Below are 26,325 nucleotides of genomic sequence, written 5' to 3' on the forward strand. Positions count from 1 at the left end.
TATACAACTCGCCTGGAAATATCAAATAATAAGATCAACATTGAACTAAGAGTATAACTTCCGGTTGTGAAGGTTTGGTAGACTGCTCTGCTGAGCTTTTCATTTTATTATTCATAGTGTAAACGTGTGATTTTTTTCAAAAGTGTTAAAATTTCCAACAACCAAACGTACGCATACTAGATCTATAATTACTATAAGTAAACAATTACATATTAATACGTTTTGGAGTAATATGATTCAAAATGGGACTGTCATAGCTTAATGACACATTCGATATCCAGTTTCTGTTAGATATGTGTTGGTGATTCAATAATAAAGACGATTCACGTATAAGGAACTAAAAACTCTATTAAAGGTAAGCCTAATAATTAAATAGATGTACTACTAATAATTACATAGTGTGTAGAAAGTTCAATACCGCGATACATTTACTGAGTGCTTACGTTGCATTTGGTCAGGGACGCCGTCAATACAAGTTAAGGAAGTTTAACTTGAATTGGGAGAATATATTCCCATTTCTGTTGCTACATTCATTGAGGCAAGCAAAAGACAGTGAAAATGTTTTAGAAAGAAAGTGTTATATAAAAGTACGGTGCCACTTTACTTTCTGGATCTGCAGCATTTATAATAAATCATAACTTAAAGTACTAAAATAGTTCTATAAATTATAGTTATTTAAAGACAAAAATATGAGATTGCAATTAGTGTTAATTAAAAAAGAAAATTACAGTTACAGCTAACCAGGGTGGATTGATTTAAATCACTTGATTTGCCTTAAGTTTAGAGTTGCCCCTCCAGTCTGAAGGTGCCCTTGAACTTTGCAACATACAAAAAACAGTGCTTAAAATATTAAAAATTGTTACATTTCACTTAACTTCAGTACTCCGTGGGCTTCATAAAATATTTAAAAGGTTTTCTTCAGTATTTTAGCGCATCCGTTACACCTGTTTACCGTATTTACCGTGCTGCTGAAACCTTCCGCATCCGTCAAATAGTACTAACTTCCACATATCTTTTCTCGTATTAAACATAACTCTCCTGCCGAACTCCTAAACATCAAATAAAAACTTCAAATTATCATTTCCTACCTCATTTCTCCTGTAAATTTTCCTGATTTTTATAAATAGCGGAGGGGCAACAGAAACAGGAATGGCCGAAACTTCATAACGAGGAACTACATTATATACGGTTTAACAAAACACTGTTAGGATCAGGTCTAGTAGACTCAGGTGGGCAGGTCATGTAGCCAGGATGGAAGAAAGTAGCAATGCTTTCAAAGTCTTAACTGGAAGACCAATCGGAAAATAACCATTAGGAAGACCTATAGCTCATCCAGAGTTAAGTCTGTACTGTGGTTGCTTATGGGCTTTTACTTCTGCGTACTTACCCCCTTAAACAGAACAGATTTCACTACTGTAGTTTATCTTAAAGAATGTTAAATATTTACCGACGATACAAAAATAATTTCCGTGACTTCTCTTTTGCTTATAAAGTATTTAATTAGCTTTTAATGGCTAGTTTTTGATTTTTAAACTCAAAGGAGGAAGACAGGATAAGCGTAACGGCTGCTAAAACGTTGCCGGTGCATTTTCACGTGACTAAAACTTTCTGCTCAAAGATACCGTTGCCAACTGACGAGTAATTTCACCGTAGTGTCAACCTACATTCGTGCGCTCATTAGTATTGTCACTTCCACTGATTTCAAGTACGAAAAAAGGAATAAAAGTACGGCCAGAAAGAATTGAATGAAATCTTTCTGATTTTAAGAAAAAGTAAAATTTTACTTCCATCTCCTTTTCTTTCTTTCTTTCTTTTTTTTTTCTCCTCCTTTAACTCCTTGATTTTTTAAATAAAAATCGTTGATTTAAATCAAATTCCGGAGTAAATTAATTTAAAGTAAAAATAACTAAAATCCCGTTTCTGTTCTGTTATTTCGATTATGGAAGATAATAATCATAATACAATGAGACTCAAATATATGTAAGCACAATATGAAAACTAGCATCATGCAGAGGATGATTAGGGAATGATGAAAATCCCGTTTTGAACCGGTATGAGTGAATCCTGCTTTCTTCTTTTCGTAATACATGGTTTTTAAATCGTTAACTATTCCAACGGAGAAGGTACCATTCACATTTAAGACGAAAATTCTTTTGTGTCCACGTCTCTTTGTTTCCAGACAATAGTGGGTTCCAAACCCCTCTCCGAAACAGACAAGATTTTAACACTTAAGTTGAAATTTATGTACGAAATACATAGAAGTTCCTCAGGATCGTAATACGGCAAATTTTGGATGCGTTAAAATATCGAATAATACTTTTGATAAAATGGATACTTTCAAATATCTAACAGACGAAAATTATATTCACGAAGAAATTAATTTTCGACTAAAAACAGAATTCGTGTTATTATTCAGTTCAAAATCTCTTGTCGTCGCATATTCTGTCGATGAATTTGAACCTTCAAATATATAAAATGATAATCATTCCTATTGTTCTGTATAGTTTCGAAAGATGGTCGCTTACTATTAAAGGAAGAGCATAGACTGAAAGTATTTGAGAATAAGATCCTGAGATGAATATTCAGACCCAACAGAAACAGGAATGGCCGAAACTTCATAACGAGGAACTACATTATATACGGTTTAACAAAACACTGTTAGGATCAGGTCTAGTAGACTCAGGTGGGCAGGTCATGTAGCCAGGATGGAAGAAAGTAGCAATGCTTTCAAAGTCTTAACTGGAAGACCAATCGGAAAATAACCATTAGGAAGACCTATAGCTCATCCAGAGTTAAGTCTGTACTGTGGTTGCTTATGGGCTTTTACTTCTGCGTACTTACCCCCTTAAACAGAACAGATTTCACTACTGTAGTTTATCTTAAAGAATGTTAAATATTTACCGACGATACAAAAATAATTTCCGTGACTTCTCTTTTGCTTATAAAGTATTTAATTAGCTTTTAATGGCTAGTTTTTGTTTTTTTAAACTCAAAGGAGGAAGACAGGATAAGCGTAACGGCTGCTAAAACGTTGCCGGTGCATTTTCACGTGACTAAAACTTTCTGCTCAAAGATACCGTTGCCAACTGACGAGTAATTTCACCGTAGTGTCAACCTACATTCGTGCGCTCATTAGTATTGTCACTTCCACTGATTTCAAGTACGAAAAAAGGAATAAAAGTACGGCCAGAAAGAATTGAATGAAATCTTTCTGATTTTAAGAAAAAGTAAAATTTTACTTCCATCTCCTTTTCTTTCTTTCTTTCTTTCTTTTTTTTTTTTTTTTTTCTGTCTCAACCAAAGAAAAATATTTTAATTGCTATTGAGACGTCTGAGCGCAAAGCAGTCCACGAAGAGCTACTTCGGTGTGATTGTTCGTTCTTAACTGGTCATTGATAACTCTGTTATACTGTCATAAAGATTCCATATCCTTATTGGAAATAATACTGCAGCCCAATCGTATCGTTCCTTTACGTTAGATACAGACTGCCTACAGTAAATTTTATTTGATCTGTTCTTCCTATTTCAAATGTATAGCTAGTGCCTATTTTTATGAAATCTGAAGTAACTTTTTATTAATACAATAGAGTATCAACTATCCGGCCTAATGGGAAGATCAAATAACAAAAAAGCGTTCAATAAATACCTTTCTGAATTACCCATATAATTAAAAATACCATTTTTATTCCAAAAACAGCTCTTACTCGTTCCTTCTGTCATCTTGATACTGGCCAGTACTTCATAAACATTTCTTATGTTTTGTACCACGCATTTTAATAATAATTTATTATAGAAAATGAAAATATGTACAGTATTGTACACACTTTAAGATAAATTTAATAATGTCAGACTCAAAAAATCAAGTACACAGTGCAGTATGAATATATAGTCACATTTTTAAAATAACTAAACATTAACGAAATACGTACGTCCTTTAAAAAAAAAAAAAAAAAAAAAACACACAAATTAAATGTCTTTATTACATATGTCTTATTTTCTTAAAAGAAAATATTCTTTTAAAACTAATCCGCATAATACGGATACCGGACAGTCAGTAGTTTGCTACTTCTTTCAACTGATAGAGACAAGTTGTGCATGATATGCAGAAACGTCGCTGTGTTCAGGATGTGTTATTTTTAGTTTTTGCAAAATTATTTGCGAAAGTTTTTCGAAATTTCCAGTGCCTAAACATTAGGGCTCTAGGTATAAAATACATTATTGCCTAAACATATGTAGGTAGATAAACCTATTTGGATGAAAGGTTTTGCGACCAAACGGCCGCGTCCAAATGTCTGCGCCCAAAGTTCCTGGACCCGGCACAGATGCGAAGATGGATCTCGCAAAAATAGGAATACAAAGTAGAATCTGCATCCAGTTGGCTAAGGATAGAAGTCAATGGAGAGCTTTTGAGAAGGAGGCATTGAAGGGTTCCATAGGCTATAAGAGTTAGTTAATTTTAGGCGAAATGTATGTACGTTACATGTATTTCGTGCTACTAGCTAGTTCAATTTTTTTAAAAAATATGCCCCTGCCAAATATCAGTAACTTTCGTGAAAAGAAAAGTGTCACGTTGATAAACGTTGCTGTACTTTTTCCCTAATGTTTAAGAAACATTGTTTGGGATTGAAATAGGTTAATGATTGGGAATTAATTCAAAATTAAACCCCAATACTTTCACTTAAATGGCACAATTAACATTTAATACTAATTCCTAATGTTTTTTCTTCAGTTCGCGACTTATATTATACGAGGAAAAAGATTTGATTTAAATCAAAAAAATCAACGGAAATGATTTTTTCTACCCTGCAGCTAACGGTTAACAATATGGCTGCCCGAGTTTAGAAAATTTACTGCTAAAATGTATTATATCAGAAACTGGTAGTTAAGGATCTGTAAGGGAAGTAGTAGCCAAGAAATAGAATAAAAAATGCGTTTAGTTCGTTAGAGTTTTTGGTTGGTGTGAAGCGTTGTGGTATCACAAATATTTTTCACAATTATTGTAGATCTCGATGAGAGAAACACTATGGTACAACAAATTTTGTGATACCTTACGGAGCTTCAGGTATTCACAGTTCTTTGGTACTTTCACAGCCATAGATCTCGATGAGGGAAACAATCTTTCACTAATTAACTTCTGATTGTGCTTCAAAAGATACCCACCTGTGCGACATGACAATATTCGTCTTAGGATAGAAGTAGTTCAAGGAGGGCTACTTTAAGTAATTGTTGAAAAGTTACAATTCTTTCATGATTTGAGTATTAATACAGCGTCCAGACATGCGATAACACCAGAGTACCAAAAATAAATAACCTTGTGCTAGGTGGCCACAGAAACCACGATGCAATATAGGAACCGGGTCAGGGCAGGGTTGTTTCGTTAGTTGTTGTGAACATTATTTATTATGAATGTTTTTTTGGGGGGAGGGAGGGAGGGAGAGGGTTTTGTGCCATACGTGTGTAGAAATGTTTATTGTTGTCGGAGGTGTTAGGGGGGCTTGCCCCCTATGCTTTGAAGAAGTATTTAACTCTTTTGTAAAATGATAATACTTTAGTTTCTTTTTAAATAGTCGAAAGTTGTTCTTTATAGAAAATTGTGTTGTTGTCGGGTGGGGGGGGGGGAGAACAGCGGGTCAGTGGTATAGGTGACCCGGAGGATCCGAAGAAGTGTATTATTTTCTTCTGGTCATCTATATCAATGCCCCGCATCCAGGAAAGGGGGACCAGTAATCTAGAACCTTGCCCTCTCGAAACATATAATATAGCTTCTCTATGAGGCAGGGTTGGCTGGTTTAAACCAAGGTGGTTTAAACCAGCTGTTTTTTTTTTTTTTCAAAAAAAGAGATTGTACTACAAAAGAACTTTTTTTTTATAACTTTATGAATGTTTCCTTTGTGAATTTTTTTTATAGTTTATTATTGTTATGCAATTGCAATCAAAGAAAAATTCTAAATATTGTTTCGTTTTAATAATAATTACTATTGATAAAATACATCGAAATACCGTACTTTTTTGGGGGGAGGGGTCATACAAACCTCAAGAAAGACATTTACTGAAATCAGAAGTATCTTTGGTATCTATTTATTGTAAATGGGGCAGAGCCAAAGTGGACCCAAATAATTTTTATCTTTATTTACTTCTCTTACTTGTATGCAAATTAAGTCGTTGTATTTCTTTAACTTCGACTAATAAAAGTCGTAGTGAACTAACTTGGACTTCGCGGTGGCTCAGTGGTAGAGCGTTCATCTCCGGTGCTTGGGGTCCTGGTTCGATTCCAGCTCGCGCAGTGTGGACTTTGTGGTGGACAAACACCGTGCTCGTGGGTTTTCTCGTTTCCTCCCACTTTCATTCCACAATTTCACTCATCTCTCATCACCGTCTCCTTTAGCCTAACCGGTATATTCGTGGGACGTAAAACTTAAAGATTTCATTTCATTTACTAACTTGGACTTAATTAGTTCTTCTGTACTCTGCAGTATTTTGAAATTATCCATATGTAATCCTATATAATGGTTTCACTTGTGCAACTGTTTATCTTTTTGTCTTTCTGAAATGACTCTTGACAATTAGACAATTATATTAAAAGTACGTAAAGATCAGTACAGCGTATCAGAAGTCCTTCGTGAGTGAGTCGGCACACGTATCGCATTTATGGCCAACTAGTCCTGTTTTCGAGCTCAAATGGAGGACAATTTGTTTCGGATGTAAGTCGAAAAACGGTTTGGACTCCGTTTTAAGCTTATGTGACCCCTTCCAGCATAGCCCGGTTGTTGCATAATAACACCAAGATGAAACAAACTTATTTCTATCGATATGTGATATAAATACATAGAGCAAATTATTTAAACCAAAAAACCTGGTTTAACCCCCCCCCCAAAAAAAACAGATTTAAACAAACGTTTTTTTTTTTTTTTTTTTTTTTCAATAAATACCAAGGATTTTGCCAACCTTGCTTTGAGGGGAACACAATTATACAAGAAAAAATCCGACTCGACTTCGGAATTTGAGATATTTCCACTTTTTCAATGCTTTCACTACTTCTTTCACTTGAGAAACACTGGAGCATCACAAAAAATTGGCATTTTAAAGTTCTTTATAAAATTTCTGCCTATTTGAAGTAAAATGTGCAATTTTATATTTTAGAAAATAATGTAAAACAAACTGCAATAATAAAATTTGAGAACTTTGTGACCTAGAATATAGAAATTAGTATGTGGCTGGGTTTCCTGTCCACATAAATGTCATTGTAGATGATAATAATAATAATAATAATAATAATAATAATAATAATAATAATAATAATAATAAAAAGCCTAAAACATTGAAAAAATGAAACGTGAAATGTATTTTCTAATTTAGTTTGAAATTATTTTCTATTCTACAATGTTGTACAATGTGAAAGGATCACCGCTCTGTAGAATCTCCCTTACTTCCTGATGTAAATGATTTGCAACAGTAACTAAATGCATTGTTACACGGTGTGAGAGAATCCCATTCCGTATCTCCCTTACTACTTCCTGACCTTGAAATTCTATATCCCTTAACCAATTTCGCAGTCTTTCCTACCCCAAGCCTGTTTCTAATCATATTCCATATCAATCTGAAAGTGCTTGGGAAATCCCTGTAATTGAACGTACAAAGTATCGAAAGTGAACTTCAACAATAAAACCATTTATTTTACGCTGGAAGATATTTATTCATATAAGACATTTTGAAGCATTTATTTTATAAAACATGAATTATATCTTTGTATTAAATTAATATATTTGGTATTCATATTTGATGAACGTCACTGAGGTGAGGTTCATGGGATGACTCGATCTACATTTGTTCGTTTGTTTTCCTGTGCCAGAGACACTACAGAGTGCAATTTTATGTCTTTTAAGTTGAAATTTTCAGGGTGCAAGCACGAGACACTCTAAATTTTCTATATAGGGTAGATTTTGGCAGCGATTGAACGTAAGATTTCCAAATGGCGACTTTTTTTTCCCCTCCAAAATAGCGGGACATCCACGATACAAAGCGCAATTTTCGGTCTTTTAAGGTGAAATTTTCAGAGTGGAGGCATGAGATATTTTAAATTTGCTGTGTATATTTTGGCGCCGATCCAGCGTAAAATTTCAAAATGGCGGCAATTTTTCAGAATAGCGGGTACCCAATTTACATGGTGCAATTTTCAGACTTCCAAGTTGAAATTTAGAGGGTAGAAGCACGAGACATTCTGAATTTGCTGTATAGATTTACTTACGATCCAGTGTAAAATTTCAAAATGGCGGCCATTTTTTCACAAAAAAAAAAAAAAAAAAAAAAAAACAATAGAAAACTGTCGCAAATTGTGAGAATGACAATCTTGAAATATAAATCACATTTTAACACTTTTACTCCAAAGACATTGAAATATTTGAAAGAAACAACGACAATTAAACCCGGGAAAACCCATATAGGTCCAGTTTTTTTTAAAGGGTTATTTCAAACTCTGACACTGGTTGAAATTCTACCACATTGAGCTTTGCAATCAAGTGTCATTCCTGAAAGAAACTCAGGAAATGACAAAATAACATCAATAGAATTCAGTGTTCAGTCTACTTCAGTGTTTAGTGAAGTTTGAGGGACTAGCTACTCTCTTGCTGGCTCCATTGGCTTTTCAAAAAATAATCTGTTTACTCTAAATAAGAAAATACTGGTGGCTGAGCGAGTAATATGAGTAAAAAATACCTAGGTCTCTAGAATACGTATTCAGAAGATAAGGAACCAACCAAGTTAAATAGTGCTAAATAAAGACAGCTCAAATATATAAACATTAAGTTTTAGTTGTAACAGGTGATAGGTAATAATAATTAATGTAAGTTGTTAAGATTACAATGTAATTACTTATTTTGCAATGTGTAATTCCCTTTGTAATTTTCTCTTTCAAACAGGTTACGTACCTCATTATGAAAAGATCGTAAGGTAATCATGAGTCGAAAAACTAACAGTGCTACTGCTCGGTTAAAGCAAGATTACTTGAGACTGAAGAAAGACCCCGTACCGTATGTAGTGGCAGAACCTTTGCCTTCCAATATCTTGGAGTGGTAAGTGATTTTTACCAGTCAAGCAAGAAGTATTTTTACTATGTTGATTTTCATTTTTATATGTTTACTATATCCTTAATTAATCTACTTAATTAGTATACTTTAGCCTCTTATAAACACATTTACATTTCTTACGTAGAAACACTTATCTACTTATAAAAGCTATAAGGCACATGTTCTAAGAGAAGTGACTTACTCTGTACTTCCGTGTTTATTACTTCAGTTGAATATTTATTTCCTCTCTGGGAACGTCATTAGCACCATTTTTATTATCGTACTGTGCCACCAGATTCTTATATCTCGTATTGTAAGCTTTATTTTTTTTTAAAGAACCATAGTGCAGAATATCCCATGCCTTAAATTCGGTTTTTGAGTACCCTTAATAATTTTTCATGTATTTATAGTGAATTCACTGATCTCACGAAAACAATATTCACATTAATAATTTGTATGGAATTTTATAATGTCTTTATTTTATTGCTCTGTATAGTGTAGAACTATCAGAAGACAAATTACACAAGTCAAAATAACTGTTCTATCACCTTAGTTGTAAAATTCACAAAGTTTGCGAAGTATTAAGTCTTCCAGTGAAATTAGTGTTTACAACAGCTAAATATGAATTAAGGAACAAGAACAATAAACTAGACATATTGTGGAATTCTATGGTGAATTTTCCGCTGACTATAGAAAAATCCTTATTTTTTCACCATACTACAAGGAAAACAAACGAGAGTTCCTTCACTGTGGTGTGCATTTTTCACAGGATGTCTGAAATCCCAAAATGAAATTTCGTGACCTTTTTTTTCCTAAACCATAAAATTTAGTAACAATCTCAAGAGCGAATTTGGGTGCGAACTGGGCCGAATTTCCATGTATGCGATAGAAGCGTGCTTTGCTTACGATTTGTTAGCATCTAAGGCCGACCATAGACATTTTTGGTGGTGAATTTTGACGTTTTCTAGAACAAAATTTTCCAATCTATATTTACATTTGTACAGATTTTAAAAAATCGTGACCCAAAAGCTAAATTTCGTGACTTTTTCTTGACTTTCATGACCGTTTTCTAATTTCGTGACTTTTTCATAATTTTTGTGACCGATAGACACCCTGTATAAGACCCATCTTCCTCGTTATCATCGTCCTCAAAGTTTAACTTTGTGCTTCTCCCCCTGTGGAAATTCGAAACGGCAAGTACATTCGTCGAATTTCGTTTATCAATATCACTTATTTCTGTAAAGCTAAGATGTGTGGATAGTTTCTTGTTTCGGTAAATAGATGTATTATCTAAAGACAGAAAGAGAACTTAAAATTTTTAAAAGACAAACTGTAGATTTGTAAATCTTTTCCACTTATCAGTTAAATTATGTGAATGTGCCAGTTTTATTTGGAGTCAAAATTGAAATCAAGAAACTGTATTTATTGAAAATTTGTTTTTCTTTTCAAACAGCCAAGGTAGACAAAAGTTGGATAAACAGCAAATGAGAGACAGTTATTAAATATAAGTATTGGACTATAGCGCAATAAAAGCACCAACATGAGTAGGTAACAGTCACTTGGCAATTAAGAGAATACGCACCCAGGCTTCTCCCATTCTACAGTAAATCACGTTTTCATTCACAAGCAAAACAAGCATTTCATAGAACCGTGTGTGTGTCCTGTTTATAACTTTGATTTATTTTTTTACTACTTTTTGCTTCTGTTTTGATCCTTTGTGATCAAGGCTGAAGGGAGAATCGAAAGTAAGTGGCAGATGCGATGATATTCTATAATTGGAATTAAAAGCTAGTGAGACCACTTATCAGTTTTCACTAAGCCTATATGTATATATGTTCATACAGTTGCTTTTCTGCCCAAATCAGAAATAAGGAATGAATTTAGAATTTACTGTTAAGCTTTTAGACACAATCTTTGACTTTTTTCTTTCTTTACGAAAATTTGTATGCATTAAGAAATTCAAAATTATCATGGAAATGAAATCGATGAAATCAAGAATTCATTACTTGTTCATTTTAATGTTTCCAGAAATTAATCCCAAATTTTATTCTGAACTTTAAATAACAACTGTGCCAAAATTCCTAAGTCACCTTCAGATTATTTAAAGGCAGAGGACCAAAAGTAACTTTAAAATGAAAAATGTTATTTGTTATTAATATTATTTTAAAGTACTAAACTTTTTTTTCCCTAATTGATAGGCATTACGTTGTCAAAGGTCCTGAGGGAACACCATATGAGGGAGGTCTGTACCATGGAAAGCTAGTTTTCCCTCGTGAATTTCCGTTTAAACCACCAAGTATATACATGATTACGCCAAATGGAAGGTGAGCATTGCGTGAATATTTTCAGTTTGATCTTTAGTTCTTGAATGTATCTGCTTTCAAATCTTCATGTTTTACTCATAAATAAGTAAATAAATACAAGCTTGAAAAGTGAATATTTATGTCAGCGTGAAATACTTAACCCATCTCTTCGACAATCACACTTCGAGAAGATGAAAAGGTGCTGTCAGTGAATTCATTTTTTATATAAAGATGAGTTCTCTTCTTACGGTAAGCAGAATCTTAAGATCACTTTTAAACTTGCTTAGCTATACTTGTCGTTAAAAATGCATAAAAGCATAAAAAAATATTAAACAAAAAATATGCTGCATGCAACATAAAATATTCACAGGACTTCACATACAAGGGAGATGTAAATGCTGTAAAAATCCGAAAAGTTGCACTATTAATCTGCAAGAAAGTTACGTTTCTTGTTGGAAGAATGATCAGCAAGTGGCAGCATCATGCAGGAAAACGAAACAAAGTAGTGATCTGATGCTTTTTTTGAGTAATGAAGGTGGTAAACCTATTGAATTCATCGCAAAATGTACATGCAGTGTAGGTGATTCTTTTGCCTCTGCTGCAAGTGTTTGAATGATGTAGAAAGTTTAAAAGTGGCTTATCTTCTGTGTGTGGGAACTTTCAGACAATACGATAAATAATGCTCATCTTCTTCTGAGATGAAAATGTAAATTTTAAACATTGTATCGAAAGATGAGCAACCGTGATACGTATGCAGAACTGCTCCAAACTCATCTTCGCTCTGCAATCAGGAGTACAACGAGGACTTCCGTCTTAAGATGTTTTGTTGCTTCATGACAGTGCCTGACCTCATACTACCCTTGTAATGCTATCTACAGTTCTAGATATCAGATTTTAGTACGCCTCACATATCCACTCTATTCTTGATATCTTATCGCAATGACGTTCATATGTTCGGACTGCTCAAATAGGCGCTGGGAGGCAAGCATTTCCGAAGCGATGAGAAGGTGAAAACCGCGGTACACAAATGGCTACAGGCACATCCAAACTAATTTTTCTCAGGATGTGCCCGCTCACTTACAAAGCGTTGGGGTTGATCGAGTTGACTTTTGAGTTTAGCGTCCCTTTCAGCAGCGAGGCTATATGATACGTGGACCTACTGATTAACTTGAAATCCGAAGTACATGAGCTCCCTTCAGGAATCGACTTCGGGTCTCGTGCGCCTTCCACGAAAGAGCTTACCAAAGCGTTGGAGTACGTATATTGCACGTCATAGGGAGTACGTCAAAAAATGAGATGTGTTTAATTTTCTAAATTTGCCATTAAAAAAATCAAGGTTTTCATTTGAATCACCCTAGTGTAAACGAAGCATATTTGAAATTTCATAGAATAATTGTTGTCAAGTCTTCAATTTTTAAAAGCATAGAATAAGTCAGTGAGGTCCAAAGTTTTGAATGAAGCTGTTAGTGATACAATCCTAGTTCTTACTGAGTTTGCCCTAATCCAAATGTAACGTTGGATTGTTGGTTCTGATGTAATATGAATGAAAAACGTTTATCACATACAAGTAACTGATTCCTTTTGAAAAATGTGCTATATGAATTCTTACTACGTTGTTTAAATTTTGACTGTAACTCTGTTTTCATTATCAGTACGGAGGTTTGAGATGGACGTATAGTCGACGGAGTTAGACAATCTGAACTGTTTACTCTACTGATGAAAAGATTAAGGCTCTTGTGTAAGAAATGTTATTTTTATTAAGTGTAGTGCCCGTGTAGAGGTCTTCGGTAGTTGATCTCTCTGCCGAGCAAAAGTATATTGGTTCCTTGCTTACGCTTAAAAAGGCTTCGGCTTCTTGTCTCTGTAAGTGAGCTGCAGTAGGAGAAATATAATGGTGCAACTATGGACGAAACATGATAATTAAAAAGAAAACAAGTAGTAGAGACATCATGTTTTCGTTATGTACCCAAATTATATGCAAAGTGTGTTACGTAACCATGATGAATAAGCATTTTTAGCCATATTTTTTCTTACGAAAACTGTCAATTTTCAGGTTCAAGACCAACACTCGACTGTGTCTATCCATTAGTGATTTTCATCCTGACACATGGAATCCTGCATGGAGTGTGTCCACGATCCTTACCGGACTCCTAAGTTTTATGGTAAGAAAACGCGTGTTGAAATGCGTATCGTAAGAATTTGTCAATTTTCTGTTTTGTGATATTTTCAGGGTTACAAAGAAAGGTGTGGAAGAACTCACGGACCTATATTTAACGAGTATCGGAAGCAACGGATAAAATATGGAGTAGTCTATTCACCCTAAAAATCTTTATTTTAAACTTAAAATGTTGAGTTTATTATATTATAGGGTATATTTACAGGTAGTGTATGTTAAAAGTACAGTACTGTATTATTCCCGTTTGTTTCAGCCACAAGACTTAGTGTGAGAACTTCCGGATAACCTGCAACATCTGACCGATGTTTCGCCTTTTTATCCGTTAAAACGAGGGATGAGTGTACTTGTTTCTTTCTTTGAGAGAAAATGGTAGAGTCTAAGAATGTTAGTATTCCTGGATAATAGTTCGATGAAAGAAAAATGTTCGTCGATTTATATCAATTAATTTGATTCTGTTGTATCTTTTATATTAAGCCGTGACTGGTAGCGTTATTTTGTAATCTAGCTCCGTCGGAGGCGAGATAATGTTGTGGGGAACGGCTTATATTGGTCTTTGCCCCCGCCAACCACACCATATTAAAGTCCTGGTCGTGGTTCGGTCGGAACACAGGTTAATAGTAGGTCCTGTCGTGCTTAACTTTGGTTTACAAAGGACATATAACAAGAACTCAAACTCCTTTAGGACATATAACAAGTTTACGTTAGAATTAAGAATTTTCAATTTAAGTTTCATTCAGAAGCTGTTCCGTGTATATTAACAAATTGTAGTTACCAAAAAGTTAAAAAAAAATTTATGATGCCAGATGTGACAGTGCCCAATGCGTCTTCCCTGGTTCCGAACAAGAGCCTGGCAACGTAGAGCCGTTGGAGAATTATGTGAAGGAGCTTGTTCCATTCCTCTTATACAGCTTCCGAGAGTCGACTACCTGGTCATATACCTGTTGCCCAAAGCTCTTTTAAGCAGTCCAAATCAGTTTGACTTGCTTTTCGAGATTTCACGAATATGTCTATGAAAGATATGGCCTGTATTTCAGTAATCATCTTCACATCCAGGTAGAATGCGAAAGACTATCTTAATATGTGTGACGAAGCATTTTCTTGATGGATACGGACCATATCGATTTCGTTTTCGTACATTTTTGGTAGTACTGAGAGTTGAATATGCACCGTGCGATAAGAATCTGTGCAGTTTGTATCGGTGAAACTAGCCGGCAACCATCTTGAACCTTACGAGAAAGCCTTTATACGATGCTCTTGGTTTGCCGCAGTCTGAAAGTTACACCCATGCTTTATCCAATGTAGCGTTGTGCCGTCATCGTTGGTTTGCCAGATGTCGCTCGTACAACTTTCGAGCGTTACACTTAAGTTCCCGTTGGTGGAGTTTCACCTACATGCTACTGGTAACTTGAATGCATGGCCGTGTTCTCATCCCCTTTGTTGGAGAACAGCCGAACGCTGGTGCCATGGAGTTCTTATACTTGAATATCACATTCTTGATTAAAGTCAAGCTAATAACAGAGCCCTCGCTGTTACACTACACCCTGATCATTGAAATTGTAAACTTTGCGTCGGAAAGGTCTGCAGGATAATCCTCTCAAAAGTGGTACTCGTTTAGGCAGTATGTTCCGCCCGTCAAGAAAACAAACATTTGCAAAATTTATATAAGTTATTTCTCCCAAAAGTGACTCAATTTGGGCGGAATTTTCGAGCTAGCGAGAAAACTCTCACACACTACACTGACAGACCAAGGTCGCGTGAGTTTATTCTGCGCGCGGAGATCATGGAATCGCGTTTGGTCAAACATAGATGGAACAGCTTTCTGTATTCTGCTGCTGATTTATATATTGCACCGTAACACCATAGATAACGGAATGTTCTGTGTGTGAAGACTTATTGACAGGGTTGTGAGTACTGAGAAAATAAAATGATATGCTGAACAAAGCACAACAGAGCTAATATTATATATTTTCAAATTCTAATACTCTTCTTCACCAGACGTTAGATTATAACAGGCTCTCCAGTGCTCCTATATTTCCTATTTTTCCTATATGCGTCTCTTCCTATAAACTCCTATATTTCCTACATTTTAACGAAACCGTATATTTTTGTGACATTACTACTTCCACTTGTGAAAATAAGGATTTTCAGCTTCATAAGACGAAGTTGTCATACTCAATATTGTCTGGGCTTGGCTCCTATTTACATTAAAAATTGTTGTACGATGTTATAACTCCTGGTGGCTTCTTCAATCTTGCTGTAGATGAAATAACAAACTCAGCAACTGATAAACAGTTTGATACATTCGATATTTTTCTTCAACCAATTGTGTTGTTACTCAGTACCTGGACAGTGCATTTTTGGGGCATGCTACATCTTAAGATCTTTTTCAAGCTATTGTGAAAACTATTAACAGATCTAAACTGTCTCATGACAAGTTCCTCATGCTGGAAAATGAATGTGAACGTGTCTCTTCGGCGAATGTTAAATGATTGGTGCCAAGATCTAAAGGGTTACCAAAGCTTCTGGATATTGGTTCTTGTACTTTGCACACAGTTTTTAATACGTTTCATGATGGAGTAAAATCATTGTCATGAGGTATTGAAGATTTTTGTGTGGATGTATTTCGGTGGTTCAGAATGTCTGCGGGTCGACGAGAGGACTATGCTCTTGTCCAGTCAGTATTGGATTTAGAAAGCCATTTCTTTGTGCGCTTTGAGCCGATGGTTAACTTTATCTCCTGTGTGCAAACGCATCGCGGAACAACTTCCAGGGCTACGTAAGTACTTTGTGGAGAATCTGCCAGCACAAGATAAAGCATTTCATGAAAATAATCGTTACAGAAGGATTAAACAATTTCTGAGAGACGTATACTTCTTACAAACACTGATTTTCTGATGCAGATCCTTTTTACACTTTCCTTATGGTCGTTGCTTAGTACTGGTGAGTTACGTATGAAAACACAGAAACTCGTATAAAATTTTGCAATGAGATAATTACCTATTTAGTTATACTTAGAGTAGAATATATGTTCATATAACAATTGGTGTAATTTCCATGCGATTTTTTCTTTTTTGTTTCTACCTATTGGACAATGTTGAAATGTTCCTTTTTCACAGTGTCACGAAACTTCCCATATTTTTTCGTCGTGATTTCCTATATTTTCTTTCATTAGCATTGGAATGCCTGTTATAAACGTCCTTGTATCTCCTTAAATTCAATGCTAGAGGAAAGCGAATCCCCTTATCCAATCGTTAATCTGAAATGGCAGCGAACTATAACCCACAGTTGGCTACTGATTGCAAATTACCTAGTCACATATATACATGCTGCATCACTCATAAAACACGTTGAATATGAGCATTTGGCTCATATCAGGTTAAAGTCTTAAGCCTTTGAAGATCAAAATTGAGAATACGTTTATTGTGATTTGAAAATAACATATGAAACCACATATGCATCATTTTGTTCGATTGCGACCTGCCTTTTTTTTCTGGTAACGCCATAATCCAGTCACTATAAAATTTGTGACTTCTAGTCATAAAAATGTGACACGCGGTTTCCACAGGTCTCTTTCGAAACTAACTTAACACCAGGTCAGGAAGTTGTGCAAAGAACGAAACAAATGATAGTCTGACGGTGCCAGGCCAAGGCTATACGATGGATGCATTGAAACCTCTCAGCCAAGTTCTCTCAATTTTTGACGGGTCGTTAAATTGTATGTAGTCTGGCGTTGTCAGTTTGGTATACGATATCCTTTCTGTAGACTAGTTCCGGCAGTTTTTGAATTGCGTGATGCACTCGCGCTAATTGTTGACAGTACAGGTCCGAGTCTATCGTTCTGCCCGGCGGCAGCAGCAGCTCGTAATGCACGATACCCTTCTAGTCCCACCAAACCCACAGTATAACAGTCTTGGACGTCAGTGTAGGCTTTCCCATAGACTGTAAAGCTTGTACTCGCTTCGATCACAATCTTTTTCGCACATTGTTGTGGTAGGTTATCCATTTTTTCATCACTCCTGATCAAAGGCTTGAGTTTGTTACTTTTTGATAGAGATTCGTAGATAGAAATGACATCGAGTAAATGCCTCTGAATGAGTTCATGTGACACCTAAACATTAAGCTTCTTTTTGTAATCAGCTTTCTTCAAATGATTTAACAGTGTTTGGTAATGGATGTGTAAGTCATTGTTGACGTCGTTATAATTCTTACATGACGGTCTTGCTTCTTTTACTAGAATATCATCTACTTTCTCTGTGATTAATCGCCCACTGCAAGGAGCATCTGGGATATCGAAATTTCCAGAACCATTTTTTGACTGTTGCTTTCGATAATGTATCTTAAACATATACAACTCAAATTTCTTTACGAGCTTGCGCAGCAATTGATACTTTATCGAAATGAAATTGTAAAATGTAGCGCAGAGTAGCGGAAAGCTTCATAGCGCAATATCTTACGTCTGATTATAAATTTTTTTCACATCTATTTCAGTTGTCTGCTGACGTTAGCCCTGACCCGCTACAACTCGTATCCCGCTGCGATTTGGGACACTAACGTCGTGTTGTGTGCAAAAGGCACACTACCTGATATTTTAGAAAAGGTTATCAATAACAAAATTAATTTAATAAATAATCAGAAGTATACAGTAAAATTACGTAATACAGTATAATGGAATGCCGTGTTCACAATACCTCTCCACTGATTTCTGTCCTTAGCCAGCTGGATGCAGTTTTTACTTTGTACTCTGCGAGATCTTTTTTAATATCGTTTTCCGGTTGAATTCCCAGTTAAAACTTTGAAAGCATTTCTACTTTCTTCAGTTCAGGCTACATAATCTGCCCACCTGAGCCTCCTAGACTTGATGACTCTAACAATATTTAGTAAACAGTATAAATTATGCAGTTTCTCGTTATGAAGTTTCCGCCTTTTTCCATTCCCGTTCTTCTTGAGTCGGAATATTCGTTCAAGATTTTCTCAAATACTTTCATACTGTGCATTCATCATATCGATATATTTTAGCATACTATATTTTTCGTTTACAATGTATGAAGTTGATGGCTTTTGTTTTGAAAGAACATATTGCGTTGTAGAATGAATATTATAAGGGATAGTGGTGGTTTAATAGACAAAAGTAAAAAAATAAAAAGTAGTTCGTGTCGAAATCAATAATGGCGTCGTATCAAATTTTCTTTATTTAATTTTCAGTTCATGTGTTATGCTTTTTCCCTTAGGGAGTGGAGACACCTTCCGCTTGGAATTGAAACCGGAACCAACTACATTAAAGGCCCATCAGTAAGTTTTGTCCACAGTGTACGACGACTACAAGAAAATAAAAATGATTTAGTAACATTGCTTAATTTCGGCACATTGTCTCTCATCTCATTCTTTTTCCCCTCTGTTTTTCAGATAGAGAAAAGCCCTACTCTAGGAAGTATTGAAACATCAGACTATGAGAAAAGGCAATTTGCAGCTTTAAGTCTTGAATACAACTTGAAGGACAAGATATTTTGCGAACTTTTTCCAGATCTAGTTGATGTAAGTTCCTTTATAATGAATGTAAGTTCCTTTAAAATGAGTGTAAGTTCCTTTATATGTATTTTAGGAATTCAGTCACTATAGGAACTGTGTAAGAATAAAGATTAGAAAAAAAATATAAATATTACGATTCCATTTGGAAAAACGCAGGTTGTGTAGTGGTCGGGAAAGTGTCAGGAAGCAACAGACGTGATCATTTTATTATTATTATTATTATTATTCCTTAAGTATTTTTTTTTTATCTGTTGTAACTATTAAAAAATACTTCGCATATCATGCAGCCGTTCAGCACTTTGAACACAGTACCATTGCTGATGGGAATCCTATCCGGATGATGCTGGTTAAAATTGTCTGCAATCACCCTGCTGTTTCATTCTGTAGAGATCAGCAGGATTTCAGTCTGTTCTGCAGGCGTCAAGGCTATGTTCTGTAAGTCACCTGCAACGATACAAACAGCAATAACTTCATAATGCTTAGCGCTAGAACTAAAAGTCCCACTGGATTTCTACGAAAATTTGCTGTTAAAAGGACATATCACGGTTTTCATTTAAGACAATTGCGTAAAATTCAAGATGACTGAGGTCATTGTGATGTATCCTCAAACATTTCTCTCATGTGGTTCGGATTCCACGTTAATCAGCAGGTCCACGTCTCATATAGCCTCGCTGCTGAACGGGACAGATAAACTCAAAATCAACTCAACTCAAACATTACTTCTATCCCTATTATCCACCTACATTGTTACTTCGATTATATCTTGCAGCGTATATCACTTATGAGGATGTTCCCACACTTTGAGACCACCCTATATATATATATATATATATATATATATATATATATAATACTAATTTGAAGAAGCATGAAAATTCACGCAAATAGGAATAGATTCTTTTATTAAAGTTGTATGTTTTGTTGTTCGTTTTTTAAAATGTTATATTTAGAATATACATATTGAATTCTAGGATTTTACATCTGAATATGTGTGAAGCTAGTTGTATAATAATGTGTGTGAGGAGGAGGGGGAGTAGTAGTAGTAGTTGTTGTTGTTGTTGTTGTTGTTGAAGAAGAAGAAGGTCGTGAGCAACATTTTTTCACAACCGTAATCTTTATTTGTAAGAGAAACCAAATATATTACCTCAATCTACGGACCTTTCTTTCACTTCCACATAGTTTCCGTTTTTTTGCACACATTTTCCCCATCGTTCTGCACGCTTGAAAATACCCTTGCGAAAGAATTTCGTTCCAACTGCCCGTAGACACTGACACACTGCTTGCCGAATATCCTCCAGTGTCTCGTAGCAATGGCCTCGCATCTGTTCCTTCACAAAACCGAAAAGATGGTAGTTGGAAGGTGCCTGTCGGGGCTGTATAGAGGATGTGGAAGTGTTTCCCACCCAAATCTCCTGATCTGCTCCCTAGTGGCACGTGCAGTAGGCGAACGCGCATTATCCTGTTGAAGGATGATCTTTTCAGGACGTTTATCACGCAAGGCACGACGGAGCTTCAAAAGTGTCTGGATGTAGCGGGCAGAATTTATAGTATGTACAGACTCAAGGAAGTAAACCAAAATGCAACCCTGTGCATTCCAAAAGACGCTCCCCATAACTTTCGCTACCGATTGCACCGTCTTCGCTTTCTTCTTCGGTGGCGAATTCAAGTGGTACCATTCCACACTTTGTAGTTTTGTTTCAGGTTCATAGTGATGGAACCAGCTTGCATCACAATACTTGTCGAAAAGTCACCCCTTCGTGCAACGAACAGCGTCAACGTCCGGAAAGAAAGGAAGGTTTGTAGATTGAGATGATATACTTGGCTTCACTTACAACTAAAGGTTACAATTGTGAAAAAATGTTGCTCACGGCTTTGTTATGCCCCTCGTATTATTATTATTATTATTATTATTGAAATAAAACATTCCAAATATCACTTAATTTCAAGCCGTCTTCTGTTAAACCTGCTATCATATAATTTTATTTGCATTGCCTCTGTTAATAACATTTTTATGTCCATGAGTGGATCTGCATGTAATTGATGCATTTTCAAACAAAAATTTATACAATTTTTCTAGTGCATGTTGTACTAATACTGACTTTTCTGGTTGCTTTAATCATATATACAACTTGTGTCCAGAAAGTTCGATGAATGTGTGTATATATTTCGAATGGATTGTTACTTGAAACAGTAGGTACTGCCCTTTGAAGTAACCCCCATTGATGGAATGCACTTCGCGGAACGACTGTACAAGTCCTAGAATCTCCTGATGTACTTGACTTTAGGCATTGCCTTCAGCTGGATCGAAGCATTACATTGGATATCACAAATGTCCGAAAACCTCTGGCCCTTCATGGCTGATTTCAATTTGGGAAACAAGAAAAAGTCCGGGAGGAGAAGTCTAAGGATTGAGTGATACAGTTTCCTTGTTGACCAGGAACTCCTACACCAGAAAGACAGTGTCTGTGTGATGGAGTAGCGTCCAGTCGCCTTGCTTGCTGTACTGGAGGTGTACCCGCTTGATCCGTTTCAGTATTTCCACGTACGTAGCGGCACTTAACGTGGTGCCTTCAGGGAGGAATTCTTTATGGATGATAACCTCAAGTTGAAGAACACCACAAGCATTATCTTGGTGCGGAATCTCTCATTTCGCACCTTCTTGCCTTTCGGCGACCCTGGATCCCGTGCCACTCCATACTTTGACGCTTACCGTCGGGGTCGTATCTCAGGTACCAGATCTCGTCGCTCGACGATGATTTTCGGGAAATTATTTTCAATCCGTCATGTCGATGAGCTCTCCGCAGGCCGAAGTTACATTTGTTCCGGCGTCAATGTATGGGGAACGAGTCGGGAGCAGAGTTTACATTTACCCAAATCCTGGTCACTGTGAGGTGGGCCGTCTCACAACTAATTCCTATGTCCTCCGCGATCATTTACACTGTCACACGACAATCCTAGACCAAAAGTTCCTTTACTTTCTCTACGTTGTCCGGGGTGCGTGCATTTGCAGCTCGGCCAGTTCGGGGAGCGTTTCCCACGGTGATATCACGTTCTTCGTAAACTGTTAAAAGCATTTCTTGATTTGATTGTCGTGATTCCGGAGAAGTTCAGATTTCAGATTTTCATAGGATGCACCCCAGATTTCAAAACCCTCCACGTAGCAGTTCACATTTTACATGATGGGGAAACGTTTAATGACACACGATTTCAGCATAGTAAGACCCCAGCTTCCATAACTCTTCAGAACAACCTTCAATCACATTAAATGGGTATCGGTAAACTAGTGGTCTTAAATTTTCTTTGTTCACCTCGTCGAAGAACATAATTCTTTTTCAGAAAGCTGAATTTCTTTAAATTTGGAATAAGAACCATTCCTACACTTAAACTCTTCTGGTCGGAGCCTACTTCAATAAATGATACACCAAAATCAATTTCTGTTCTTGTTGTTTGTTGATTCCGTACGATTGGCATAAAGCTTGAAATCATTACAGTTCTGGTTTGTTCACTTAGCTACGGTCTGCTCTAACGTTGTATGTCGTGAACGGACCCTGTTTCGGTGTTATTTTTAACAGCTTTTCAACTGCACTATAGTTTATTCAGCATTCTGGTGTCTGTTCTTGAAAACTAGCCGTTACTTCCCTGCAACCATTTCTTCAACATAAAATAATTATTTCCACTGTATCATCTTCCCTTATTGCAAGACGTCATTTGTTACAAAATAATGGTTTCAGGTCTTTTAGCCACATATTTATGGGAGAATGTGTAATACAAAAATTCTTGCATGAAACCTTGTTATTTATTTATATTAAATTAAATCTGTATTTCTAAAATTCCAGATAATCAAGAAAGAACTCGAAAGAAGAGCCGAAGCTGAGAATGCGGCTAGAAATAATCCTCAGTCCATTCCTTCAAACGATGTCCAGTCAGTTTTACGAAATCAGTTTGCACAAAATCAGGACCAAAGCCCATTACAGAGCGCACTTACTAATATTTTCGTCATCATTGGATTTGCAGCTTTTGCGTATACTGTAAAATACGTGTTACGAAGCATAGCAACGGACTGATTCTCTTAAATCTGTTTTTAAAAACAAGAAAATCGATAGAATGTGATGTTTGCTATGATGCAGATATTGTTTACTCTTTTTAATTAAAATAAAATAATCGAGAGATTTGAATCCTTGTGTTCTCTCTGAATAGTTTCATTCCAAGAAACGAGAATCGAATAAAATTCCATGAAAGAACTTCGCTTTGCGTTTCTATATTGTATCATTTCTTTCTTTTAAACTTTATGTATATATATTTTTCAGTTCTTGGCTACAGAGAGTTTAGTCAGTGCTATAGTTCACACGCTGTGTTTTTGTCGAAACAAAGATAAAAATTGATAGTTACAGATGTTTTTGCGTACAAGGAAACAAAAGGAAATTTAATAGTGGTTTTCTGGTGTGCCTTAATTAATTGAACTTAAAAAAAAATAGAAAAAAGAAGGATGAAAATTGGTTGACTTGACGTCTTTTCTTTACAGTGGTGAGAATACTAGAAAACTTCATTTTGAAGTAGCCCCTTTCTTTCATAGTCATTCATTTTGCAATTAATTACATAGGAAATTAACATTGTCCGCCACAAGGAATGTTCTGAACTATATTAAAATTGAAGAAATAAAAGAATAGGGTTCTTTGCGTATTAACTGTCAATTTAGTTTGCATTTTTTTAAAATATTATATATAACGCCACGTCAAATTAGTACCGTTCGAAATGTTTTATTATATAGTTTGAAAGCCTTTTCTCTCTCTCTCTCTCTCTCTCTCACTCTCGTTACATACATTATTTTAAACGTGTCATCTTTAATTTCGTTTGAAATATGAGTTTGTAACTTCAAAATAGGTTGTGAACAATAGCTTTTACGAGGTAGTAAACTTTTATGTAAAAGAATATGACAACTTGAGAGCAAGAAGATATTTTTGCAAAATCTGAAGAACTTTCAGTATATATTAAAAGATAAGCCGTAACTTTAGAACGTTGTTACTTTATATTTGCTTCCAGTCAAGTAGTGTATTTAATATAATTACTTGAGCTAATTGCAGAAATATAAAAAAGTCTTATTTTCAAGTGTTCAGTCTTTTTTAAGAGAGTTTAGTGTGTACTTCAAAATTTCACACCATATTTTTATGTTCTCTGTTCGTTAATTGTCAGTATATCTAGGGATTTTTATCTTTTATGAAGAAATACATAGCATTACGTATGTTTTTAAATAGAAGAGTATATCATAAAACAGTATAATGGTACTGAAACCGTCGTAACACGTTTGTGTTCCGCAGTCCTATGTAAAAGTAAACATTTTCTTGTAACAGATCTTGAATATTAAAATCCACGAACAACTGTTGCCATAAGTGTATAATTAAATAAAAAAAAAAGGTAACTGTTTTTAATGTATAGTTTATGTATACTGTATACTGAATAATAAAAAGAATTTCAAACGTAAGCAACTGTGATTTAGTGAATTTAAAATGTATTACTTTCGCCCACAAATTTGTAACAGATTGAATTATTCTTCATGTTAGAATGTGGCTTACATACCAGTAATGCCTGTAATGTAATATTCCTAACTCAATGTTGTAAATTTGCGTATGATTTTATTCATTTTGGCTATTAGAAGGGTGTAAAGCTACATGTTTTTGTTGTGGTTTGCTAGTTAATCGGAACATTCTAGAGTTTAAACGCGCTTGATGTGAATAATATATGGTTAACTTATGGTTAATATTATATATGGTTAACTTATACAAGGGATCAGCTCACGGGCCCCTGATATATTTTCCGCGGCGGATGAGCAGGAGTATGTTTGTGTGCGTTCCGGGCAAGAAGTTAGCATTGCCAACCAACTACAAGTAAGCTATTTACAGTTTAAAGTTTTAGTGGCACATGGCTGAAGATAAAGGTTTTTGTCATGTGGAATGTTCTGTTCGTGCTCCCTCTGCGTTTTCTTGGTTGAAACTAGATGGTCAAGTAAGCTGTTGTATACACAGTATTCCAGTACCATTAATGCGTGTACAATGATTAACCCAGAAAGAAAAAGAATGACTAATTAGTCCATAGGAAAAGATATCATGTAACTTATTTAAACTGTACACATGTGCTGATAATAAATTATGAAAATCAGATATTTAACATACGGGCGCCATTTTAGCAGCTGTTAGGAATATTTCCACAAATGCTAAAAACGAAATTTTACTTAAAGTAAAAATTATTGTTCTTTTGCAACATAAAATCTGACATATCGTAAATGTATCAAAAATGTAATTCAGAAGATATATTCCACGTTCGTCTATTACTTATCTGCTATTGCTTTTAAAAAATCTAATGGGAAATACATTGAAGAATTCTTGCGACAAGTCTTTTAAAATGCAAGGAAATTATCTAGCTAAGTACAGAAATAAATTCATGTATTAATTAGATTAATCTTTATTTGTTGTATGTATATGTGAGGTGCAAGTGATAACAAATAGAAAAGTGCTGTTTGTTTTAAAATACGCGATTACTCGTCAATGCGTGACAGAAATGGCAACATCGTACGACACACAAAACTAGCGGCGAGGTGTTTTCATTACAAGAACAGCATGTAATTATTCGTTTTCTCCATTTGCGTGGTGTAAAGCACCGCTCGAAATTCATCGCCAGTTGAATTATGTGATGATGGTTTCATAGATGTATCTTGTGTGCGTTCTTGGGTACGACAGTTCAAAGAAGGCAGAACATTGTGTGACAACAAACCAAGACAATCTCGGCCTCGCACAAGCCGACCTGACGACAGTGTGCACAGATCCCACGGAAAGGCCAACTTTGGAAGTAATGGATTCTCTCGGCGATCCTTCAAAACAACTTTCTCCACATGTTCGATCATGTCGCCAGACCGCCCTGTGGGGGGCTGTGATGATCTTGGTTTGTTGTCACACGACGTTCTGCCTTCTTTGAACTGTCGCACCCATGAACGCACATTAGACACATCCATGACACCATCATCACATGTCTCACTCAACTGGCGATAAATTTCAAGCGGTATGAGATCACGCAAGTGGAGAAAATTACGATTATCGTAAGTATCAAAATCAATCGTCCCTCTCACCGTTGCCGCTAGAGTTGTGTGCGCCGTACGGTTTTGCCATCTTTGTCACGCATTGACAACGAGTGTTCGGGTTTTTAAACAGCACATTTCTATCTGTTACTAGTCTTGAGAGAAGAAAGTTGGAAAAAATTTGAATGTATC

The 26,325-nt window shown here is 35.6% G+C and overlaps 1 protein-coding gene across 2 annotated transcripts; it reads left to right on the forward strand.

Annotated features, from left to right (window-relative positions):
- Positions 1-32: 32 nt before the first annotated feature.
- Positions 33-23,551, forward strand: LOC145668795 (ubiquitin-conjugating enzyme E2 J2). Of its 2 annotated transcripts, none has more exons than XM_081736958.1 (6): positions 33-355; positions 8,916-9,068; positions 11,261-11,386; positions 13,419-13,527; positions 18,945-19,094; positions 22,904-23,551. In XM_081736958.1, exons 2-6 carry the CDS (start codon positions 8,953-8,955, stop codon positions 23,129-23,131), a joined length of 729 nt encoding a protein of 242 aa, XP_081593084.1. In that variant the 5' UTR covers positions 33-355; positions 8,916-8,952; the 3' UTR covers positions 23,132-23,551. The 2 variants fall into 2 exon arrangements, with proteins under 2 accessions (XP_081593084.1, XP_081593085.1); XM_081736959.1 differs by having other exon boundaries at positions 35-355; positions 18,945-19,073.
- The last annotated feature ends 2,774 nt before the right edge of the window (positions 23,552-26,325 follow it).

Source organism: Thermobia domestica, chromosome 13, assembly GCF_964235325.1.
Source record: "Thermobia domestica chromosome 13, izTheDome1.hap1.1, whole genome shotgun sequence".
Classification (NCBI taxonomy): Eukaryota; Metazoa; Arthropoda; class Insecta; order Zygentoma; family Lepismatidae; genus Thermobia; species Thermobia domestica.

Excerpts from the sequence above, each read along its gene's own strand:
- LOC145668795 (XM_081736958.1), top strand. The coding sequence starts at position 8,953 with ATGAGTCGAAAAACTAACAGTGCTACTGCTCGGTTAAAGCAAGATTAC. Across the intron at positions 9,069-11,260 it reads CCTTCCAATATCTTGGAGTG|GCATTACGTTGTCAAAGGTC; the intron begins GTAAGTGATTTT and ends CCTAATTGATAG. Across the intron at positions 13,528-18,944 it reads CCGGACTCCTAAGTTTTATG|ATAGAGAAAAGCCCTACTCT; the intron begins GTAAGAAAACGC and ends TCTGTTTTTCAG.